This window comes from Triturus cristatus, chromosome 11 (genome assembly GCF_964204655.1).
Source record: "Triturus cristatus chromosome 11, aTriCri1.1, whole genome shotgun sequence".
In the NCBI taxonomy this organism is placed as follows: domain Eukaryota; kingdom Metazoa; phylum Chordata; class Amphibia; order Caudata; family Salamandridae; genus Triturus; species Triturus cristatus.
In genome coordinates, this window is record NC_140594.1 from 1,108,202,732 (window position 1) to 1,108,227,967 (window position 25,236).

General features: G+C 46.4%; 1 protein-coding gene across 12 annotated transcripts in view; it reads right to left on the reverse strand.

The window, feature by feature from the left end:
- The window catches only part of LOC146786091 (eukaryotic translation initiation factor 4 gamma 1-like), a 1,219,153-nt gene that overhangs the window by 801,551 nt on the left and 392,366 nt on the right, over positions 1 to 25,236 (reverse strand). For all 12 annotated transcript variants that reach the window (XM_085635575.1, XM_085635572.1, XM_085635570.1 and 9 more), the window contains one exon: positions 18,166 to 18,262. In XM_085635575.1, coding sequence (XP_085491701.1) covers positions 18,166 to 18,262 — 97 coding nt within the window. The remainder of the gene's footprint in view (positions 1 to 18,165; positions 18,263 to 25,236) is intronic.

Here is a 25,236-nt window from a genome sequence, read left to right on the forward strand (position 1 = left end):
GTTGGAGATGTTTTCACCACATATGCTTGTGTGTCTGGAGCAGTATGCGGGTCCCCCGCACCAATAGTGTCCACCCAAGGTTGGTTTTGGTCGTCAGGGTCAGTGGTCAATGGGTAAGTGCTGTCATCAGCACCATAATCTCCTGCATCCACATCAGACTGTGTGGGTGAGAATAATTGAGGCTCCAGTCTATAATCTTGAACATGCTCCAGAAGAACTGGTGACGTGGTTTTCTGTTTCTTTAATGGAATTCTGTATGGTTCCATAGGTTTCTCTGGCACTATCTTTCTTTTATGTAGTGAAAGTTTACCAGTCCCCGAAGGGATAAACTTCCTCGGCTCCTCATCTTCTTGAGGTACATCAGCAGCCGTTTGCTCAATTGACACCCCATTTGGCGCTTAGGCAGCGTTCTTCGGATCGACACCTTTCGTCGGTGCGGGACCCTTTTGTGCGTCGAACATCTTTGGTCGCACCGTCGGTGGTAATCAGAACTTGATGTGTGTCGACACGGTCTGAACCCTGCAGGCCGTGTTCGGCTGCGGGGCTGTTGTCGCGGTGAGCATCGAAGCCCGGTCTTGGATGCGTAATAACGACTCAGATACCGACTTCTTTATGAAGGGAGACGGTGTCGTGGACTTGACATGGCCCTTCGAGACCGTCCTTGGTGTGGCATCAAGCCCCGTACCAGACGTTTGTTTCTCGGCACGAGGATTGGAAGGGCATGGCTCTTGAGGGTTGCCCTTTTTTCCCGTATCGACGATCCTCGGCGCCAATTTTTTCGGCTCGACCACCTTGACCTAAGTCTTAGGTGCCGTCTTGTGTCTTCGGCTCCGACGGCTTCGAGGCCTTGTCGCAGCTGAGAGTCATTTTCTCTTTCGGTTTCGATTTTGGTGCCTGTGCCTTCAGTTTCGGTTTTCCTTGACCGGATGATGGCGCTTTCGAGACCGATAGCTCCGTAGGATAGTTCGAAGCCGGGCTTGGAAGCGGGGCTTTAGAACGAGAGGAAAGATCTCGGGTAAGGCCGTGTGGCGATCCGTCGACCCGAGCCTTATCGAGTGCATCTTCGGGCCCTGCACCGACACGTGGGCCTAGCTCATCGTCCGAGCCATCTTCCTCGGCCCCAAGGGCCTCTTCGTCGTCTCCTACCTTATCGACGACATAATCTTCGACATCTACGATACGCTAGTCTTCGGCATCATAGTTGGATTCACTCTCCGAATCTGTATCCGATAGTCCCTCCAGAACTTCAAGGTCCACGACTTATTCATCTTCGGTCCCGAAGAGGTTGTCTGGGTTTGGCGCCGTTTTCTTCGATCGGAACCTGGAACACGCCATACAGGTGGCTTCTTCGTGTGTTGGAGAGAGGCATTTATTGCACACGGGGTGCACGTCGAAGCGAGCATACTTAGCGTTGCAAAGGGGGCAACGCTTAAAGGGGTAATTTGATGTTTCCATAGTCGATCTCGATCGGGCCTCTGGCGTCGAAGGGCAAACTGCTAACTTCGATGCTTTTCTAGAGAATCAACTGTAGAAAAATACTTGGCGCCGAACGAAAACAATACCGACGAGTTTAAAAGCCTTTTGGCTTGACAAAAGTAAAGTTTTCCTAAATACTCAAAGAGCTAAGATTAGGACATCCGAACCCAATGGCGGAAAAAAACAATCTAAGGATGGAGGGGATGCCCATGCGCACTGTAGTCCAGGGGAGGAGCCACCTATCTAGTGATACTTCGAAGACTCTTCCAGGACAACAATATGCAATCATCCGGGCCCAACACTAGGCGGCGATCTATGCACAGATATGAATTCAGCAGCCCACATGCCTCGAACAGTAAGATTACTGGACACCAAAGGGCACCCCTGCACCAGACGCCCTGCGGCCCCCTGTGCCCAAATCCTGTGTGCCTACCTATCCTCCAAATACCCAACTTACCGCTCCAAGTGGTGGTCACACCTGAAGAATCTAAGTCCCCGAGCTTGCGGCCTTTGTTCGTTCTTGAGCATCTCCATTGCAATCCATTGAGCACCTGACGGCTCAAAAGCACCCTGCACCCAGCCACCCGAGTGCCCCTGGCAGTGCAACCTCTACTCTAACTTACTTCCTCATTTGCCCTGAGCAAGTGACCAGGAGCCCAGCTCCCAGAGCAGAGTTGCCTGCTTACCAGCAGCCAGCGACCAAGGGCCCACCGCCTCCCATAGGATAACATTGGGCCCAACTCACTCTGCACCTGGCTGCCCCAGCGCCACTGAGGGTGTAACTGTACTTACCTGAACCTTGGAGACCCCTGAGTTTATGCCCAGAACCTTAACTCTGCCAGTTGAGTACTTACCGACAAGCCGATAACTTTTCTTCTATAGGGTAACATTGACTGGTTTCACTTTGAAATTCTTTCAAGTATCGAGATTCTAAACATTAAAATATTCATCTAAAATCAACCAAGTAACGAAAATGAAAATACTCACCTGCTATCAGGAGAAATCCCAGTGCTGGATCTTGGTGCCCAGCCCTGACCCCGAAAATTAATTACAACCATACTTACCGCTAACCCAATTTTCTTACATAGGAAACCATTGACTGTTTCTGCAAAATTTCTTCTAGGTGTCTATTTTTGTAAACTACAAATATTCCTTAAAAAAATTGCACCAACTGTGAAAACGTAATTGCTTTCCTGTTTTAGATAGATGTCCCAGTTCTGAACCGAGGAGCCCAGCACTGGATTGCAAAAGTAACAAGAACCTACTTTACCTGTAATTTGAATTTCCTTCCATAGGAGAACATTGACTGGTATTTGCTGAAAAAGTTTCCAAGTGTCGATTTTGCAAACTTACAAATATTCGTTAAAAACTGCCTGTATGACAAAAACTCATTCTTTCAACTGTTTACAGGAGATGCCCCACTGCTGGATCCAGGATCCAACACTGAGTTAGAAAAAGTAACAATTACCCCACTTACCTGCTAAGTGAATTTCCTCCCATAGGATAACATTGGTGATTCTATGTGAAAAAGTTTGTCAACTTTTAAAGTACAAAAATATTGCTTAAAAATCACAACTGTAACCAAAACGCTTTTACCCAATTGTTTACAGGAAATGTCCCAGGACTGAATCCAGGATCCAGTCCTGTGGTTAGAAAAGTAATCTTCAAAGTAACTAATTGCATTTAACTAGAAATTCCCATTGAGCTTAATGTATTGTTTGAAATTGTGTTGCCTATTGCAACCACTCTGTTATATTCAAAAGTCTATTGCCTATTGAAAAGTATTTATCTAAAGCATCTCATCCTGAGAAAATAAATTTTGATACCCATTGTTGGTTTTAAAATAAAACTGTTTTTATACAAAAACCATTGGCCTAGAGTTCAGTTCTTGAGTGTGAGACCATTTGCTGACTGAGGGTGTACAACAAATGCTTTACACTGTCCTCTGATACTGCCTTACTGCTCGATCAAGCTACCACTTTCGAGAGTAAGGTTATATCTAACTTTACCCTCTGCCAAACCTCTGGGGACTGTGGACTCTGTACACCCTGTGCCTATTTGGGAACAGTATATACAGAGCCACTTTCATACAAAACCCAATTGGCATTTCTGGCCACATGTCAGCCCCTGGTAAATGGTACCACAAGTACCCAGGGCACTGTGACCAGAGAAGGCCTCTAAGGGCTGCAGCACTAACTGTGCCACCCTTAGAGGCTCTGTACCCTGACACTCGCACACTGCCTTTACAGACTGCGTATCTTAGTGCAGAACAAAGTGAAGAGTATACATGGCACATCCCTGTGTGCCATGCCCACAAACCCACTGCCCTGGCATACATCAGTCACCCCTCTAGCTGGGTGTCCTATGCCGGTGGTTTGGGTACAGGAGCATGAGCCCTGTGCCCCTACATTACCCAAGCCCATTCATGGGCACTGCAAGTGCAGTGCTGCCATTAAGAGTATATGGTGCTGGGAGCTTGTCACTGAGATCAAACTTCTCAGCCCATTAAACCCACACTGATGCCAGTGTGGGATTTTATGTAAAATACCACACTGATGCCAGTGTGGGATTTTATGTAAAATGCACACCAAAGGGCATTCTAGATATGCCCCCTGAAAGTCGACCAACTTCTAGTGACTTGACTGAGTGGCTGACTAAGCTGCCACCACCAGACAGGTTTCTGGACCCCTGGGTCGATAGATGCTGCTCTAGGGGCCTGAAACAATGCACATCCTGGGACGAGGTGGCAAGCTTCCTCCCCCAGGATGGGCAGGGTCACAAAAGGAGCTTCAAAGGCAAGCCACCTTTGTGAGCCTCTCCAGACCATTTGCTGCTTTCAGCAACTGGTCCCCACTGGTTCTACCCCCCACTTTGGGCAGGAGAACCAGCGGGAAAAACAAGTGAGGAAGAGAGGTGTGCCCACCTCGGACAACTCAACCCCACAGGTGTGGGAGGCAAGGTGAAGCACAACCTTGAGTCCCCGCCATCTTGAGGATGGGGGACCCGGCCAACCAAGGACAGGCTCCTGCCCCCCTCCCACTGTAGAGTGGCAGACTAGGGGGTGTACCCACCCCAGGGAAGGGGCCCATTGGTCTCTGCCCTTTACCTACCTGTACTGCCCCTGTATTTAGGGGCACCCTGAACCTTGCTTCCTCAGATCCAGAAACTACAAGGTAAGAAGAAAATAAGGACGAAGAGCCGTGCAGAGCTAACAAGAGGATGACGCCCACTGACTTGGCTCCCAGCCCTACAGGCCCGTCTCCCCTCTAACCTGCTCCTGCGAAATCCCGGTGTGTCCTGCAGCCAGCAACCTCAGAAACCCCAGAGGACCTGCCTGCCTTCACTTCAAAGACTGAATTTCCCTTGAACACCAGACTCGTTCAAACTGCAGCTTCTGGTGCCAGCCAGAAACTGAATCCAGGCCACTCTGTCCCCGCCTAACCCGGCCCGTGCAGAAAAAAAAGAAAGGTCACCCCGGCGATCCTGACCTGAAATCCGGCGACCCCTGACCTGCCTCAAGCAGACACCTGCAGCCTAAATCCAGAACGCCCCCCTAACCGCGACCAGGAGATGGTAAGAAGATCCGACCCCAAAAGGCACCCCTGCACCAGACGCCCCACGGCCTTGTGTGCCACAGACAGTGCGTAACCAACCGTTAACTTCCCAACTTACCTCTCCAAGTGGTGGTCGCACCCAGAGGTCCTTAGTCTCCCTGCCTGCAGTGATTTTGCAAACCAGAGGTTCTCCATAGAAGAAAACAGGGCGCCCGACATCAAAAGAAGACTCTGCACCCGGCCGCCCTTGTGCCGCTGAGGGTGCAACAGTGCATCACTGACCCTGGGGGACCCCGGAGTCTAACCCCAGAACCTTAACTCCCACAGTCGATTACTTACCTGTGAACCGTTAACCTGTTTTCCTTCCATAGGATAACATTGACACTTTTTCTCCAAAATGTTTGTGTGTGGAGTTTTGAAACCTAAAAATATTCTTTAAAAATAGCACAAATAACCAAAACGTGTTTACACACCTATTTGCAGGAAATGTCCCAGTGCTGAATCTAGGTATCCAGCACAGTGTTAAAAAGTAACCTGAAAACTAACTTACCTGCAATTTACTGAGAGCCTATTCATTTCAATGTACTGCATTTGTTAAGTGTTGCATACTACTGCTCCACTGTAAATCAAAACAAAGTACCATTTTTATTGCATTTTCAAACTGTTCTATAGCCAGTAACGTATTACTGAAAAGTATTTAATGCTTACCTGTACCAGGCTTGCTTGGCTCTATAAATATACAGTATATTTTTATACAAAAACAATTGGCCTAGAGTTCAGTTCGAGTGTGTGAATTCATTTGCCAAGTGTGTACATCAAATGCTTTACACTGTCCTCGGACACGGCCTTACTGCTAGACCACTCCACCACAAATAGAGAGTAAGGTTCTTTTTAACTTTAACCTCTGCCTACCTCTGGGGACACCTCAACTCTACACACTATACCTCACTTTGTTGTAGTATATATAGAGCCAGTTTCTAACAAACGTCTTTTCGGTTTATGGTGTTGAGGAGGATTTCTCCATATCCTGCTTTAACTGTGCCACCACTAACACCAGGAACCTTTCCAACAGATTTTATCACAAATATGACAACTGTGAACTGGTAATGTACCTCATTTACAAAGAACTAAAGGAACTTCTTGCGCGTCAAGTTCATTGTCAAATATAGATAGGGGTATTTTAGGTCTACGGTTGGCATGTGTCCTTTCCACAGGCATGGGATGACCTTCTGTAGAGTGACAGTTTTGAACTTGTCTTTCTGAACTTGTTGAAGGTGTGCCTGTCCAGAATGGTTGAGGCCGTTCTCTGGTTTTGGTACTAGCAAGTAGATGGAGAAAATTCCTTGGTTTTATAATTTACTTGTACATTTTCTATTGTGTGTTTGTTCAGGGGGTCCTTGATCTTCTATAGTAACAATTTTGTTCTCTACATCACAAAACCTTGCCTTTGGTCCTAGACTTGAAGTGTGTCTTAGTTGTTCTATTCAATGTTATACTGTACTATGTTAAAAATTCATTATTTGGAGGTGATTTTTTGCCATACCTTGAGGAATTCTATAAAGTTGAGTGCAGGTGGGGTACTTATTTAAAGTCACCTGGTGGAGTGCCCTGCCCTTTGTGGAGTAGAGCCTTCTTCGGCCCCGCCTCAAAAGGGCTGCTGCCTGGTGCGCCGAGCTTTGTGAGGTGGTAGTTGGAGAAATGTTGGTGTGAGGAGTGATTATCCCCTTCTACACTGTCTGTTGCTTTCCTCTTAGTCGTCCTTTGGAGAGTCCCCTGAATTGGAGTGCCAAATGGCCTTTGCAGTCATCATTTGCAGCAACTCGTCCACACCTAGCACACGAGCTGCCCACTAGCTGTGTGACCAGCATATAGTGCAGATCTGTGGTATGGACTTCAGATGCCCTTGCCTTTGAGTTTTAATGTTGCTTGGTACTTCTTTGGAAGGTGATGCAACAGCACCTAAATCTCTTACCACTGCTCATTTGAATAAACTTAATGCAAGACGTTAGCGTTCGCATGTGCCATAGTATTGTAGTGGACCTTTCAGTCTCTCTCCACCATGACTATTATTTTGCTCTGCCTGGTGGGGGTAGTGGCCCTTGGGGTGAAGGGCCAGCTATAATTGAGTAAGTGCCTACATTGCCTCTGATGCAAGGTGGAGCTTCAGAAGGTTTATTTCTTCGCCACCCATGGTGCTGTCGCTAGTAGCTAAAGAATTCTGGTCTCTGTATGAAGACGCTTGGTAGCATGGATAGAAAGTGTGGTAAGACTTTCCCCATACAAAAAAAACCCACAACTCATTTGCTCCTCTAGTTGAGCTCCCTAAGCGTCAACTTTTTTTGTGTGTTTTTTTTCTTAACTGGGGCTTTGAACATGGCAAAGGATAGGTGTCCACTCCTTCCTCAAAAACTAACTTCCATATGTCCTACCGCCCTACATTCCTCTGGGACTTTAGTCAAACTGACCTTGTTCTTTTTCTGGGAAAAGTTATTCCTCCTTTTTCTGTGGCTTCGGTGTTGGAGGTTCCGATTCTACCACTTCAACTTCTGGGTCCTCTGACTGGCTTCAACGTAATGTGAAATCTCCCTTGAGGAAGACCTCTGGTGTGGACCATTTGGGTCCGCACAGCCTACTTGCACATGACAATTTTTTAACAGATTAAAATAAGGTGTATATAAAGCAAAAAAAAAAGCATTTGCAATGCATTGTCTCGCCTTTTTTGGCCTTATACGTATTTAGCTATGCAGCACATTAGCCTCGATGCTGAAACATCTACAGTTCTTTAACAGCGAGGGAAAGTAAGCACCAAACTGTGCGACATGCCAGGTATGGGAACACATGGAGAGAAATATTGCATTCCAGCGGGAAATGGTATAGTCCAAAGCTCTGTTTTTAATATAAAAGCAGGGCCTTCGGTGGTCATATTACTGATAATACAAGATTTGAAAAAATATTGTCTACGGGTGCTCGTGGAAGACAATTTCTATGAACTGGAATCTAGAGAATGCTAAAGTGATTCTGGTATTTTACTAACCTCTGCTGGTCGTTTTCTATCAAGAAAGTTAAGTAGAGGCAGTTGCCAGAAAAATAAAAGAAAGTCCCTCAGCAGAAAGCAATTCTGGTATTATACTGACCTCTGCTGGTTATTTTCTATTAAGACAGTTAAATAGAGGTAGTTGAACAGAAAAGAAAGTCCATAAGCGGAAGCAGACAAGTCCTAGGGCTGATCTCCAGAGTCCACAAAGTAAAATAAAATCAAAAGTTCTGTAAATGTGAAGGAATCTGAAATTGGAGGGTACAAATTAAGTTAGTATCCTAAGACTGATTCAGGACAGCAGTGTATGTGCAAATATTGTGTGGACGGTGAGGGCCGAATTTACAAACGCTCCAACCTTCCAGGTATAGGTTTTCCTTGGTATGTGAATATTTCAACATGTGCGTATTTGTTTCACAAATGCTTGTTTCTGTATTGCAAAGTTTGTCCTTCGATTCCTCAAAAATGCTTAGGCAAGGGTCCCTGGCTATCAGAAAAGAAATAACTAACTCCGGGTCAACAGAGTCCAATGATACAGTGGAGGGTCCAAGGGTTCCAGTAGTGTTCAAGTGGGGCTCCAAAGAAGTCAAAAGGGGAAGAACCACTGCCTTGAGGGATTTGTCAAATTCCCTCTTGATGAAGACCTCCATTTCCGCCTTGAGCCTGCACTTATTCCTTTCAATATCATAGTTTTGTTTGACATAGAACGTAAAGGTCTTCCTAATTGGCTCCAAGCGTTTATCACTCAGTTTTTTTCCCCCCTCTTCGATATGGAAGGCTTTTCGGAGTCTAGGTCAGTTCAGATTGTCATTTGACTTTAACCTGTGGGGTTCTTTGTATTTCTGCTTCCCCTCAATTATCGTGGGCTTTGGTGCCAGGGTAACCTTGCAATTTTTCCAACACCTTTGACACCTTTTTTTTTTCTAACTCCTTTGGCGTCAGTCTTCCCAATGTGCTACTTCGGCATCTTGGACATTCTCATTGCTGGTGAGGTTTCTGCCTGCATCACGAAGTAATGACCCCAAAACCTGTTTCTCACCTTACTGGCCTTCGGCTGAAATTCAAAGCACACATCACACCTGCCCACATTTTGTTTTTTCAGCAGATAGAAGTACACTTCATGGTGTTCTTTTTTGGCGTTATTTATGGTGAAGCTTTGGGCAAAAAGCTTGTTCCATTGCCTACCTTCTTTCTCTGACCCTCATGACCGGTGTCCCTGCGACAGTTGGTTTAGGTCTGTGGAAATCCAAGTCCAAGCCCCCCCCCACCACGACCACCACCACTCTGTACACTTTGGTTTTTGTGTTTTCTCCAAACTCATTTGGTGAAAAAGGAAGTTATTTCCAAAATTCTTCTGCATCCTTCCTCTGCTTCCAGAAAAAAACGGCAGACAAAGAATCGGACGGTGTCGACCACACAAAGGGGCTATCAGGGACAGGTATCTGAGGTCACAGAATTACAAATGATAAACAGCATTTAAAAGGGAAAAACTAAACTAACATTTCAGGCCCAACTCCTAGACAGCAGAAAAATGAAGTGTGGATCCAGAAAAGATACATGCTGCAAAGCGTCAAGGCACTGTTGAAGCGGGCATGTATGCAGCCTGGCATTGGGCACTAGGGCAATGGAGGACGCCATCCTGCCCAAGAGACCCACTGCTGTTCTGACAGGAAAATATGGCTGAAAGAGGGACGAGCTGCAGGGAAAGCTGCAACCCTTTGTAGGCCGGATTAGTGTTTAAATATAACTTTAGTTTGGGGTTTACCTTTAAAGGGAAATGCTACTTACCAGTATGCATCTTTTCTTGGCATGTAGAGCCGCAGATCCACACACTTCGCATAGATCGCCATCTGGTGTTGGGCCCGGATGTTTGCACTTGTATTTGTCTTGGAAATGTCTTTGGAAGTCACGGGACAGGTGACTACACCTTTGGACTATAGTGCGCATGGGCATTGGCTCCATTCTCACTGTTTTTCGCCAGCAGGGAAATGGAGTTTTGTAAGAGACAGAAAGATGTCCGTGTATGCTGTATCTAAATAAGATAGTACTGGAACAGTTAAGGTAGCCGGGGAGGCGGGTGGGCGTGTGTGGATCTGCAGCTCTACAGGCCAAGAACAGATGCATACTGGTAAGTAGCATTTCCCATTCAAGGCATATGAGCTGCAGATCACACACTTAGCATAGATTGTATGCAAAAACAATTGGTGGACAGAATGCAGAACAATGTCATACATTCACCCCAGTACAGAGATCTGGGCCTAAATCCATCGTTTTTTTGCTCACCATGCCATTCCAGTTTGAACCCAGCCATATGCAAATCAGTCTTGACCCTGTGCCTCATGGGAACAGTCCAGCCCGAACTGCCAAGCCAGGTCCTCACTGGACTGGAAACAAGCATCCTAGGACCGGTTTCGGGGTTTCACCCCTCCTCAGCCAGGACAGCTTGATTCCAGTGGCATGGAGAGCACGGGACTCACGTCTGAGCATACCCGTCCCACTCGGGGTGACAAATGCAAAAACTAACATTTGATGGACAGAATGCAGAACAATGTCATACATTGACTGGGGGTGAGTGCTTGCAATGTTCAACACTCCTGTTCAACACTCCGTCCATCATTTTCTTTGGTTTTGGCTTTGTTCGCCATAAGTTGGCAGGGTATGCTCAGACGTGAGTCCCTTGCTCACTTTGCCACTGGATTCAAGCAAGCCTGGCTGAAGACGGCTGAAATGCCAGAAACCGGTCCTAGGAAGCTTGTTTCCGGTCCAGGGAAGGCATGGCTTGGCAGTTCGGGCTCGACTGTTCCCATGAGGCACAGGGTCAGACTGATTTGCATATGGCCATGTCTGAACTACGGTGGCAGAGTGGGCTAAAGAACGGTGATGGATTAAACCCAGATCAGTTGACTGGGGGTGAGTGCTTGCAATGTTCAACACTCCGTCCATCATTTTCTTTGGTTTTAGCATAGATTGTATAGCAGTAGAAATCCTTACCAGCGACCACCAGAACCTGTTGCAGTAGTTTGAAATACTGCTTTGAGTACAGCCTGGCCCACACTAGCTTGTTTTGTTTGCACATCCACAGAATGTTTTGTGGATGTGTGCGGTGTAGACCATGTAGCTGCTTTGCAGATGTCATAAGGGAATGTTCCCTGAAAATGCCATTGAAGCCCCTATCTTTCGTGTTGAGTGGGCTGTAAGAGGAACAGATAAAGTAGGTTATGCTTTGTGATCGCAAATTTGTATGCATTTAACAATCTAGCGATCCCAGATTTCGATATGGGGTTGCCTTTGTGGGGTGGTGAAAATGACACAAAAAGTGGTTTGGTCTTACGAAAATGTGTTCTTTCAATGTAATAGAGCAATGCTCTTTTGACATCTAGGGTATGAAGAGCTCTATCCATGACTATCTGTGGCTGTGAGAAAACTCAATCAATCAATCAGTGACACTTGTAAAGCGCGCTACATACCCGTAGGGTCTCAAGGCGCTGGGGGGGGGGGGGGTGCCGCTACTGCTCGAACAGCCAGGTCTTCAGCTTCTTCCTGAAGGAGAGGTGGTCTTGGGTCAGGCGCAGGTCGGGAGGGAGGGAGTTCCAGGTCTTGGCGGCCAGGTAGGAGAAGGACCTTCCTCCTGTAGTCGCTCTTCGGATGCGGGGGACGGCGGCGAGGGCGTGGTTGGCTGATCGGAGGTGGCGTTTGGGAGCGTGGAAGTTGACTCGGCTGTTGAGGTAGCTCGGGCCTTGGTCGTGTAGGGCTTTGTGTGCGTGGGTGAGGAGGCGGAAGGTGATTCTTTTGTTGACGGGGAGCCAGTGAAGGTCTCTCAGATGTCCGGAGATGTGGCTGGTTCGTGGGATGTCGAGGATGAGTCTGGCTGAGGCGTTCTGGATCCGCTGGAGTCTCTTCTGGAGCTTGGCGGTGGTACCGGCGTAGAGGGCGTTGCCGTAGTCCAGTCGGCTGGTGACGAGGGCCTGGGTGACGGTCTTCCTGGTCTCGGTGGGGATCCACCAGAAGATCTTCCGTAGCATGCGTAGGATGTTGAAGCACGCCGAGGAGACGTTGTTGACTTGCCTGGTCATGGAGAGGGAGGAGTCCAGGAGGAAGCCCAGGTTGCGTGCATGGTCTGTCGGTTTGGGTGCGGTGCCCAGGGCGGGAGGCCACCAGGAGTCGTCCCAGGCGGAGGGTGAGGAGCCCAGGATGAGGACCTCCGTCTTGTCCGAGTTCAGTTTCATGCGGCTGGTCGTCATCCACTCGGCTACCTCTTTCATCCCTTCGTGCAGGTTGGATCTGGCGGCGGCGGGGTCGTTGGTCAGGGAGAGGATCAGTTGGGTGTCGTCGGCGTAGGAGATTATGCTGAGGTTGTGTTTGCGTACGATGGCCGCGAGGGGGCTCATGTAGACGTTGAAGAGGGTGGGGCTCAGAGATGATCCTTGAGGGACGCCGCAGGTGACTTCGGAGGCCTCTGACTTGTACGGTGGTAGGCGGACTCTGTGTTCTTCCGTCGAGGAAGGAGATGATCCAGTCCAGCGCCTTGTCCTGGATTCCGATGTTGCTGAGGCGCCGTACTAGGGTGCGGTGGCAGACCGTGTCGAATGCCGCAGAGAGGTCTAGGAGGATGAGGGCCGCTGTTTCTCCATTGTCCATCAGGGCTCGGATGTCATCGGTGGCGGCGATGAGGGCGGTCTCGGTGCTGTGATTGGCTCGGAAGCCGGACTGTGAGGGGTCGAGGGATCCGTTTGTCTCGAGGAAGGCGGCCATCTGGCAACTCTACAGACTGAGGTGGAAAGGAGAAATGACTTTAGGGAGGAATTTTGGATTAGTTCTGAGAACAACCTTATTATGATGGATTTGTAGGAAAAGTTCCTGAATAGTTAACACTTGCAGTTCACCAACTCTAAGAGAAGTGATAGCTACTAGGAATGCAACTTTCCTAATGGAGCTCACATTTATGGAGAGGTTCAAAGGGAGGACCCATTAGTCTTGTGAGAACGATGTTTAAATTCCACACAGGCGAGGGTGGTACTCTAGGTGGAATTATCCTTTTGAGGCCTTCCATAAAGGCTTTGATGGCAGGCACTCTGAAAAGTGATAGGAGTGGTCTATTTTGTAAATAGGCTGCTATGGCAGCGAGGTGTAGCCTAATCGATGTGTAGGCTAAATTGCACCTTTGCAGATGTAGTAGGTAACCTATGATGTGTTGGATAGACACGTCTAGGGTATTGATAATGTTGGTATGACAGTATATTACAAATCTCTTCCACTTGGCTGCATAGCAGGCTCTAGTGGTGGGGCGTCTAGTTTCCTTAATGACGTTCATGCATTCAGGGGGTAGATTAAGGTAACCGAATTCTAAGACCTTAGGAGCCAGATCGCAAGGTTGAGCTGAGCTGGGTCCGGGTGTCTGATCTCTTGACTGTTCTGGGTTAGGAGGCGTGGGGAGAGGAGTAGTCTTTGGTGCGGAACTACAGACAGTTCCAGTAGTGTGGTGTACCACGGTTGTCTGGCCCAAGTTGGAGCAACTAGGATGAGAGTCAGTGCATGTTGCTGTAATGTGCGCACCACCATTGGAATGAGTGGGAGAGGTGGAAAGACGTGCGCTAATCTGCCTGACCAATTCATCCATATCGCGTTGCCTTTGGACAATGGGTGTGGATACCTGGCGGCGAAGCTTGGGCATTTGGCGTTTGTGGGTGGCGAAGAGGTCTATCTCAGGTTGCCCCCACATTTGAAACAAGCATTTGCACTGCAATAGGTCTCGCATTATTATTGTTTGAGCTATTGGTGTTGCATTATTTAGCAATGCAAAGAGCTCAAACTTAAATAATGCGAGACCTATTGCATTGCAAATGCTGGTTTTCCTTTTAGTGTGTGCCAGGCCATTCAAATACCAGAAGCACTGTTTACATACAAGTTCAATGGGGAAGGCACTACGTCTAGGTGTCTACACGTTACAGGTATGAACCCCAGCGGTGGGTGACTCAGCTTTTCACCTTTTCAAAGTTGATAAATCTTTAGAAATAACAAATGTAAATATTTTAAGTGCCAAATGACAACAGGTTTTGTAGTCCATGTCAAACGTCCTCATTACAATTCTGAAAGCATACATGTCAAGACATTATGGTTTGCATTCGCTGTGGGGCACTAAAGGAATCGCCTAGTATGTTCGAAGTTACAAGCCTGAAAGTTAATATCCTGTTTGACATCACTAACATAAGCTACCAAAATACGGTTTAAGAAAAAACCCAGCCTTTTTGAATGGCCAGCGGAAGAAATCGTAAAAACATCATGTAGGCTATTATATGGTTCTTTGCGATAGTGATATAGCTTTCCGTTAAGACCAATATTACTACCCAGAGTAACACACAGGTAACAAAAACAAAACTGGACTAAGATTGCCCTCTAAAGGATTTATTTAATCTAAGTGATGAATGGCTGGGATCGCCAAGCCTTGGGATAAAACAGCCCCCAATTGAAAAGCATTTCATATTTTGCTCTTAGAGTGCTTTCCAAGAAGAAATCGTCTGGCAGATTCTACGAACGACGTGCGTGGCGCGCACGGAGAACACTGGTGTGGCACATCTGTGCTACTCCATGCTCCTCCCAAGGAGACGCAAGGACATCACTGTCTTCCAGGCTGCACAATTAGAGCGAGTGTGCCTATTTGTCATGCTCCTGGGATGAGTAACGTACTGTTAGCGGAGTCGCGTTTCAAGTAGGCGTAGTAAACAATTGCACAAGACCGACATACCAACTTGTGTGTACGTACTCGCGCTCAAAACAAAGCACAAAAACACAGTAGAGGATCCCCTCAACATCTCAGAGCATCAACGCTGAGGCTTTCCAGCTTACACTGTATACAAATTGTGCCGACAGACACAAATGCAGTTTAACCAATCACAACACGCAGCACAAAGTTTCTAATAAACAGATTAAATATAATACGGTGCATTCAGGGGAGGATTTGAGGTTTAGCACACAGCAGTTCAAACATCGTTGCTTCTGTTGCTCCACAGAAAGGGAGTTCAAAGGAAATACAATTACTGTGTTCAAAACTGCTCACTACCATGGTACAGAACACAAACGAAATCTCGGCTTTCCCATGCATGGAATATATATGGGCTACCACTACAATGCCTTTTTGCCAGACGAAAGGGTGCATTTCTTTATTGACATGCATATTTACTGGATGAGTGACTGGATGAGTTCCTTGTGGTGGAGTTATAATCCATTTTTAAAACGCTGTTTTATTGATGTCGTAGGTAGAGGTCACAGCACCAGATTTGTGTCTAGAAAAGTGATAACTTAAACAGTGTCATACATAAAATAATGTATCACCCGCCCACGTTTAAAGACTGGTTTCAAACACTAACTACAGCGTCTCGGTAAAGACGACTCCACTTTAAACCACGAACACACCAGACACTCCAGACCAAATTTCACATATGGCCTGTCCAGCCGGTCATTCTTTTCACTGATATTACACAGACCAGCCTGTTTCTCCCTCATACAAGTCGACTCTGAAAAAAACTAAATTCGTAACACCACGGTGGAGTGTCGGCTGCTGGGTGGGGACTTCTGCAGGGATTAAGGCATACTGAGCCAACGAAATATGTTACGCAGTGTGCAATACCCCCCACCCTCCCACGCACTAAAGCCCCGATGTGCACAGACAAGTCGGTTTGGCAATCTATTGCCACTGGACTATGATATAGAATGGTCTCATGCTTTCTGCCCTTGAGGATGCTTCTAATTAGCAATGCCACTCACCAGAACTGATGCACTGCGTGCGATACACATTCTTTACCACAATAGGTGATCGCACATCACCACAACCATATTTGGACGTTTCTGCAATTATTGCTAATGATGCCTATTCCGCTTTGACTTCAGATCTCTGCTTTCACAAGCAATGCTGGGTGGCGCACGGCTTTCTACGGATATTCCCGTAAAAGATATATGTTACTGGGTGAAGCCAGAGTACAGAGAATTGTCCATCAATGTCCCCAAAAGGTTAAATAGTAAGGGGCTACCGTGAATGTTATTTTACACCCATTTTGCTCTAGTTAGTCAAATAAGCAAATAAGTTGCTTTTACCCTGGTCCAGTATTCCGTGTGATGCGACATCTACCTGCGACATCAATAAAACAGCTTTTTAAAAATGGATTATAACTCTACAACAAGGAACTGTCCTTGCAGTCTCTCATCCAGTAAATATATCCCTTAAAAGCATAAACTGTCTCACTAGTCTCTACCCAATATCCACCTGATCTCCTAATCAGCCACCGAGGAATCCACTCCCTTGGAGGACGTCTGAGGGGATATCGGAGACAGTGTCTCTTTGGGGTAAGTGTGACGACCAGAGCACCATCCCCCGAAGTCCCGGGTTTAGAATAATATTCGTAAACTCTTAATTGTGAATCCTCTTGGAAATCTCCAGAAAGAGGGACGTTGGGGCAGAGCCCAAACATACAAAGTGATAAGGTAATGAATGCCCGAATAGGGGTACAGACCAGAAAATAGGTACCAATACCCTGACTAATGCCAGAGCGACCCGGTCAGGCGCAAAAAAAGCTGGCAGAAACATGTTGGTATTTGCAGTGGGGATAGAAGGGTCGTTACCTTCCCTGAATACCCCATATCGTTTGTTTTAATCCTGCCAGAGGTGGACAAAAAAAAAATTGGGGGTTAACCCCTAGGCTGTTTTATAATTATATCTGCACCTCTCTTGGTCCCTGCTTCCATGAGAAGATTTGTTTTCCCTTACGATTTGAGTTACACTTTTGTGTTTCGTTTTGTCTTTATTGCACTCTACCCTCACCACTATCCTTTATCTTTTTTCTAAAAAATTGCGCTCCATTCAGAGTGTTGGTCTGCACCTGGATGTATGATGCGGCCCAATGATGAAGCATGACACTATCAAGTGTGTGAGGGCAGTATTAAGACATCTTTTGATTTTCCCATGTCTAGCATTCAGTAGGGTTAGATGTGTTATAAAGTTTCTCTGTTGTGTGAGATTTGAATTTTGGTAAGAGAGTCGGAGAAGGCTCAATCCCTGGTCATTTCTATTTTGTGATATCCCATTTACTAGTGACTTAGAGGGTGCCAAAGGTTGTCAACTGGGGAAACATTTGTACAGTTTAAGGAAATAGCTGTGGCACTGGGTACCTGGTTAGCAGGAACCCAGTGCACTTTCATACAAAAATCACATCATTTACAAGGAAAAAAGTGTGTGACTGTCAAAAAGGAGCATTTTCCTACACCAGTCCATTATTTTGCACACCAGGCCACCTCCGTTTGGACAGAGGTGTATGGAAATCCGTCTTGACCCTACTCCAATTTAACAGTCCAGCCTGAATTGCAGGCTAGGCATTCCCCGAAACAGAACACAAGCAACCCAGGACTGGTTTCGAGATAAGGGCTTAGCCGGGTAAGCTTGGTTCTAGTGGCATATGATGCAATGACCCACGTCTGGACGCTGTGTGGCAAGTCACTGTCCTCAATAATGCTATTCTGTGGGAATCATGCTCCAAATGTGTTCTAATATATCTAGGATCTTGAGGGGTAGAATTGTATGTATTCCAATACCAAAGGTAACAATCTTGGCTGTACTGGCACTGAGAATTCATCCCTGCTTTGCTGCAGAACAGCAAGTGGAATAGGCAGGCTACAATTTTTTTCTGATTTAAGGATGTTTTAGAAACTGAGTTCTCCTTCACCTCTTGCCCATACCACAACATAGCACGATATCCTCTGGTGATGGTGGGCTGTGCGGGTAGACAGCAACATCCTTCTGAGTAATGTGTCTATTCTGTGCCATATTTTCTCCTACTGGTCTTAATGTCTGTTGTGTACTCGCTGTAACTCTAAATAATGCAGGTCTCTTAAGAAAAATACATAGTTTGATATGCTCTTCATTGATTTGTTCTTTTTGCATTGATCAAAAACGTATTAAGTTTTCATGATTGGAATTTAACAAAATAAAGTTAATCTCATCAGATCAGCCTTTGATCATTTTAAACGTATTTTTTCTAAATGAAAATCAAAAAGGTGGTAAACTAACAAGATGTCCAAGTTTGAAGTCTCAAAACTTGTCAAAAAGGTCCTTACCGTATGTTCCGTATTCTGTAGGGCTAGCAGCAGGGAAGAAACTGGGAGCGCCCGGCTGGACTGGATACTGCTGAGGCGGGACAACGTATGAACGACCCTGTGATGAAAAGTGCAAGATTATAATCAAATTCAAACTGGCTGCTCAGCAAAGTTTTGACCAGGACTTCAACGAAACTTGGAAGGAAGGAGTGAAAATGGGAAAGGTGAGACAACAAGGCTAAATAGTTTACCTTCCTACAACTCTTTTGCTGCCTTCAGCACCCAAACTCAGACAGGTATTGTGTAACGACACGGTTGCTATTTCTGGGCGTCATTTGTGGCCATTTGGTGCTATGTACGTCCTTCTGTGACGTCCGGCATACGTCTCGTAAACCTGTGTCTGGTCGCCATCTTTAGATTTTTTCCCTTGATGGTGAACTAGGTCAGTGATAGCTTCCGGATGATTTAAGTTATCGCAGTATGTAACCCTCCTAACACCTTGTCATTTTCCTGGGAGGTGGAAGGTCACATGTGAATCCAGAAAACTCTTCAAGCTGCAAAATTACTCTTACTGGTAAGTAACCATTTCTTTTTGCATCATGAATCCTTTTCTGGATTCACATCCTGTGTATTGATTTTGTTGTGGTATCTCTGGATTCTCTAGCAGATGGTGTTAAAGTGAGGTTGAGTTTGCAAACGGGTGCTTCTGTTATCTGCCCAACTTGGGATTTTGTTCAACTAGGCGTCCATGTAATAGTGCTTTGTAAAGGTGTGGACTGAACCAGGACGCTAAGGTGACCTCTTTTTAGGTCTCGCCTGAGCCAGCGCATGCGCTGCTTTGCGAGACATTTAGTTAGTGGATATTTAAAATACTACCAGAGGCTTTTCCTGGCCTCAAGCTTGTGTGCATGCGTGCAGCCGCCATCTGTCTTTCCTCCGTCTGGCTGTCATGGCTCAAAGCACAGCGCCCTCTCAAGCGCCTCGCTCTGCCCCTCCCCAACCACAGAGCGCGTCCCTGCAATCACTTCCCACTCACATTAATTTTTTTCCAGCGGCTGCATCATTTTCATTTTTATATGCTGCTATACATACACTCCAGGAACAAATGACATTTGCAACCATGATTTACTTTAATAATTTTGTTATGCTGTAATAAAACCACTCAACTCCCCAGAGTAGTAACTTGTTCTGTAAAAACACATACCGTTGCCAGCAATCCCGTTCTAGCTACATTGAGGCTTTTTGTGACACAGTATTAACTTATCTCCAGGGAGCGTGGCAAGCGTGCATTTTCTTAAAACCCTCCTGTGCTGTCTGGGAGCTGTTCCTTCGCTGTCGTCACACCTGTTCTAATCATCGTGCGTGCCAGCGCGAGGCAAGTTAGTTCCGATTCTTCCTGACATTTCCTCGCTTATGTGTTTGCACAGTTATTTGTTTGTTTAATTCACACCGGGAGAGGACAATGCCAAAATAGAAACTCAAACCTACTTCCACGCCTAATGCTCGGGCAACCTTTACAGATTTTGATTTCCTTTCCTTCTTTAGCAAACAAAAACATTTGTGTCAAAGATACGTTTTTTTGTGTTAAGCATGCACACAAAGGCATGAGCATAAATGTTTACTTTACAGTAGCCTGTGAGATTAGTCCTTATGTAATGTGTTTAGTGTTTGCCAAACCGTCTCCGATTCAGCACAGGGAATGCGACACGTACAACAGCTGCATGCACTGCTTCTGTCCCGCGGAGTTAATAATTCAGTTTATTGCCCAGTGGCAGCTGGGTACCGAGGCACCTGAAGCCCACAGTTGAGACTCCGAGTTACTACTCTGGGGAGAGGATGAGAGCAGCATACTCTGCGCATTCTAAGTGTCTGGGTGAGTTTAGAGTATTAAAGGACTTTCATGATGGGCACGTTTGAGAGCTCTAGATTTGAAGCGGATGGTTGTGGGAGTTTGTCACAGTGCCTGTCACACGGTGTTCACACAACATGCTCATCCAATCCTTGGCCTCTGCAGAGCACACAGTTGTGATCACATTTGTGCCAAATGAAATTATGAATTTATGGTAGCGTGTGTAAAGAAGGTTTGCAGCTATCAAAATATAGACAGCGCCAAAGGAAAAGAAAATGCAGTGTGCGTATGTCCCGTCACTCAGGACTCCTTTTTTTAGACCTTTGTAATTTTTAACTCTAAATGTGATTTCAGAATCTCAAAATCTCATTTTCAGAATAGAAGTATTTTAATTGTAATTATTTACAGCAATATCATTGTCGTTACTCTTATTCATTGTCGAATAAAATCATCACTATCAAACATTGGGAAGTCCAAGGTCTGGCTTGTTTTAGGTATATGCTTGTGTGATTTAGTTGGATGCACTCTAAGAAAATTCACCCAGATGCAACTGAAATATTATTCTGGTGGCACCATGGATCTCGTAATAGATTCTAGCTCACGTCTTAGGCCATGCACTACATAAAATATTTCTACACACCTTTTTTTTGGCATGTGACACCCCCCCCCCGACCCCCGACCCCCCCACCACACCACGTTATTCAATCCTACTGAAAGCACAGTAGTAACTCGTTCTGTAAAAACACAACCTGTTGCCAGCAATCCCGTTCTAGCTACTTTGAGGCTTTTTGTGACGCAGTAATAACTTATCCCCAGGGAGCGTGGCAAGCGTGCATTTTCTTAAAACCTTCCTGTGCTGTCTGGGAGCTGTTCCTTTGCTGTTGTCACACCTGTTCTATCCATCACACGCGCCAGCATGTTAGTGCCGCTTTCTCCCTGACATTCTCGCTTATCTGTTTACACAGTTATTAGTTTAATTCACAAACGTGCCCATCATGAAAGTCCTTTAATACCCTGAACTCACCCAGACACTGGCATAGCCAATAGGTCTCGCCTTTGAGACCTTATAAGTATTTCGTTACGCAGCACAATATCCTTGGTGCAACAACATCAACTGTTGCATGGTTAAACACTTATACGGTCCCAAAGGCAAGACCTATTGGCTATGCCAATGATTGTTTACTTGTGGAATGCGCTACAGGTCTGGTTTCCAAATGTGTGCCAACTTCCTGGTAGCTCCACTGTATAGTTTGCACTATCCATCTTACAACTGCCATTTGTTACTGGTGATCCTTTGCTTGGATCTGCAAAGGATATGAAGAACTGGTTTCCCTTTGATTTCCTTTGTTATTTCCAGGTAGTACATCACTGCCCTGTGTACGGCCCAGCATGTGCAGGGCTCTCAGCCTGAGTTTTGGTTAAACAATTTTTATTTTCCAATAAAACACAAGTGTTTTTAGCTGTTGGAAAAAGACTGCAGGATGAATCATTTGATTCACATGGAACTGTGAAATGACAGAAGTGTGGGTTTGTCCACATAACAATCTGGTCGGTCTATTTGTATGGAGCATTCCCACGTGGTTAGTGCTTGCAGTTCTCCCCATACATAATGTGATTGCAATTAGGAGGGCAGTTTTCAAAGTCAGGAACCATAGCTCTGCCTTGTGCAGAAGTTCAAATGGTGCCTTCAATAGTTCAGTCAATACACGGTTAAGGTTCCACATTAGCGTTGGTGCTGACCTGGGTCGAAAGAATAAGTTACTTACCTTGAGTAAAGCCCTATCTGGTACAGACTATCTAGCTGTAGATTCCTTACCTTTGAATTTCCCCAGGCATCACACTGAATCCGGAAGATTTTTCGTGAGCAGTAAACCATGCACGCTGGTTAGTGGCATCAGCCTGCTTCATGCAGTGGCAGCGTCCGCTTCAGCCTTTGCTTACGCATCACCTATATATGCACAACCTTGGCACATTGACAGCAGTTACTTTTCCCGACTTTCCACACCAGAAGCGCAGTCATGAATTGCACTAACAGTGCTGTGTCCAAATTAGGGCCCTTAAAGTGATCAGCCCTAGACAGGTCTGCAGAACAGAAGGGTCGGTAAGGAATCTGGGGCTAGATAGTGTGTCTACCAGATAAGGAGTTACCCAAGGTAAGTAAATGGTATATCACAGAGACTTCTAACCGCAGATTCCTTACCTTTGAATAGATACCCAAGCAATACAATCCCCAGTGGTGGTACTGCAGACAAATTTGAACTAGGAAGTCCTGCAGGTCCCAACAGGCAAAATGCTCATCCCTGCGAACCTGACTGTTCAGGCAGTAATGCTAGGTAAACTCGTTGCTGCCTCACAGATGCCCAGGACTAGGACTACAAGTGCTAACACAGGAAACACAGCTTTAGTTCTGTTGGAATGAGCTCGTAAGTCTTCAGTAGGTTGCTTCTTAGCCAGTGCGTAGCAGATGTTGATGCAGAGAACTACCTATCAAGATGGTCCGTTTCTGCAATGCCCGACCTTTCTTCGCACCAACATCCCCCACGAAACGGGCTTCCACCCGGAACTCGTGTGCAGTCAAGACGGAATGACCATGCGCTTTTCAGATCATCCCTCTGCCGCACCCTGTTCAACATTTAGATGATCCCTCTCAGTCAAGATTCCACGGACTCAACAAATTCTCCTACGCAGACAACTTAACTGATCGTCTTGCTGAACAAGGACACCTCCAACGCCAAAAGCAAAGTCTGAACTACCATGACGAATGTAGCCAAATGGATGAGAACTGCCTTTAACTCCACTCCCACAAAACTGAACTACTACTCTTCGGGAAGAACACCTCTGCACGGGACCATAGTTGGCACCCTGCAGAACTCAGACCTACACCCACACCACCTGGCCATGCGTGCATCATCCTCGACAGCCAACTGACTATGAAACGACAAGTCAACACAGTCTCCTCCAAATGCTTCCACACTTCACATGCTCTGCATAATCTTCACATAGATCCCAACCAACACTAGGAAGTAATTCACTCAGGGCCTCAGTACCAGCTACCTTGACCACAGCCACACCAGCATCCCCAACCAGCTCCTCGGAAGACTATAGACTATACAGAACGCCGCAGCCAGACTCATCCTGGACCTCCCCAAACAGACCCACATTGCCCCCCATCTGAGACCTCCACTTGCTCCCCATTCAGAAGAGATGCCAGTTCAGGATCCTCACACAGCTATCAAGCCCTCCACGACCTAGGGCCTGCCTATATCAACCACCAACTAAACTTCCACCGACCCTCTGTAAACCTGTGCTACTCACCCTCACACCCACCCCGCATCTGTGGCAGGTGTGGCTGGACCTTCATCGCTGCCAAAACCTGGAACGACCTTCTCTCAAGTTCCGTTCAGCTCCCTCATTGGCAGACTTCAGGAAGACTCCAGACCTGGCTCTTTGACTGAGACAGCACCCTTATACCCCTAGGGGTGACAGTGCTGTGCTTTACAAATGCTAGTTGATTGAGACAGTCACTCCTCTTCCTTAGAGGATGTGGAGGAGCATAAAGGTGGGCCAGGTGACAAATTGGCCCATCCAAAACGGTGTTGCCACTTTCGGCGGGAAGAGGCCCAAGTGCGAAACCCCAGTTTGTCCAGATCAATTGAGAAGAATGGAGGCTTGGAAGATTAAGCCTGCAGATAACTCACCATCCAGGCCGATGCAATCACCACAAGAAAGGAGGTTATGATGAGCAGCCTGAGAGGACAACTGTGTAGAAGCTCGAAAGAAGAGCACATCAAGAATGTGCGACCCAAGTTAATGTCCAACTGAGACATAATGAAATGGGCAGGGGGAATCAAATGGACAAGACCCTTCAAAAACCTATTCACAATAGGAGACTTTAACAAGCATTTGCAATGCAATAGGTCTCGCATTTACGCGAGTTTAAGCTATTAGCATTGTAATTAACAATGCCTTTTATTTATGTTTTAAAAAAAATAGGCATTGTCTTTTACAATGCCAATAGTTTAAAATCTCTTAAATGCGAGACCTAATGCATTCCAAATGCTTGTTTTTAACAGCAATCTCCACTAATGCAAAGTGAAAAAAAAAAAACAGTACAAAATATAGTTTAAGCATCAAAAGAAAAGGTCGCATAGTCTTACCCCAAGATGGGCAATAGGGCGCCATGATGGGGTCAGTCTCAAGCTCGCTCAGAGTCTTGACAGAGCCATAAAGCCTGCTGTGCACAAAAAGGATTCTTTTCTGCATACAAGGCATGCATGACACAAAACATTTCTATATAAATTAAGACCGTGTTCTTTTGGAATGTTAAATAAACCCTCACATTCAGGCTCCCTGAACAACGTACGACCGAAGCACTCCTACAGGCACAAGAATCTACCAAGCAGGGCGCGTTAGAAGAGACATTTCAGGAAGGTACAGTGGGAGCTCAAGAGAGGGGCTCTGTGCTCATGGGGAGTGGGGGGGGGCTCGGAGAGGACGAGGGGATCGCCAACACCTGGCACCACACCCTGCAGATGCTTCCAAATGTCAGAATGCACAAATTCTTCTGAACTACCAGCCCCGAGGAGGCGCTGCTTCCTGGCCCCGCATGGACGTGCAGGGGCGGGAGCATCTTCTGGTTCTGTCCTGTGGACGCGTTCTCAGGGGGGTATATTGCACTGCAGGAGACAAGGGCATATTGTTCTAAGAGGGCGGGTTAAACATCCTTTTCAAGTGTGGGCATTTTCAGCCAAGCGTCATCAACTGTTCTGCAGTTGCAAAGTCTGAGATCTGCAAAAACATCAAATTACAACACACAAGCGTACTATGGGAGTCGGAAATATCTCTCTGGCTTGTGAAGTACACCTTGTGGCTTACTGCAAATCGGAACGAGGGGGGGGGGCATGAAAGGGACGCGCTCCCTCTTCCAACCAGTCCATAATGCATTGTACAGATGCTTTACAGCTGTAACTGGGTTTGTAAACTGTTGACAAGTTAATGAGCTTTGAAGCAGGTATTACTGATTTGTAAAGCGGACAACTTCCCCTCTTCAAATTACACCTGGGAGCTTGAGGGGGTGCGGGGGGGGGGGTGACAGGCAAATATCCAGGACCGGTATCTTCCCAGTGCTATTTGCGGGGCAAAAAAAAGTAGTAGACATTGAGTATGCAGGGACCGTGGCTTGGCAGTCTGCTGCCCCTCACAGGCCTCCATCCCTGCAGTTGCAAAGGATCGCGAGAAGAATC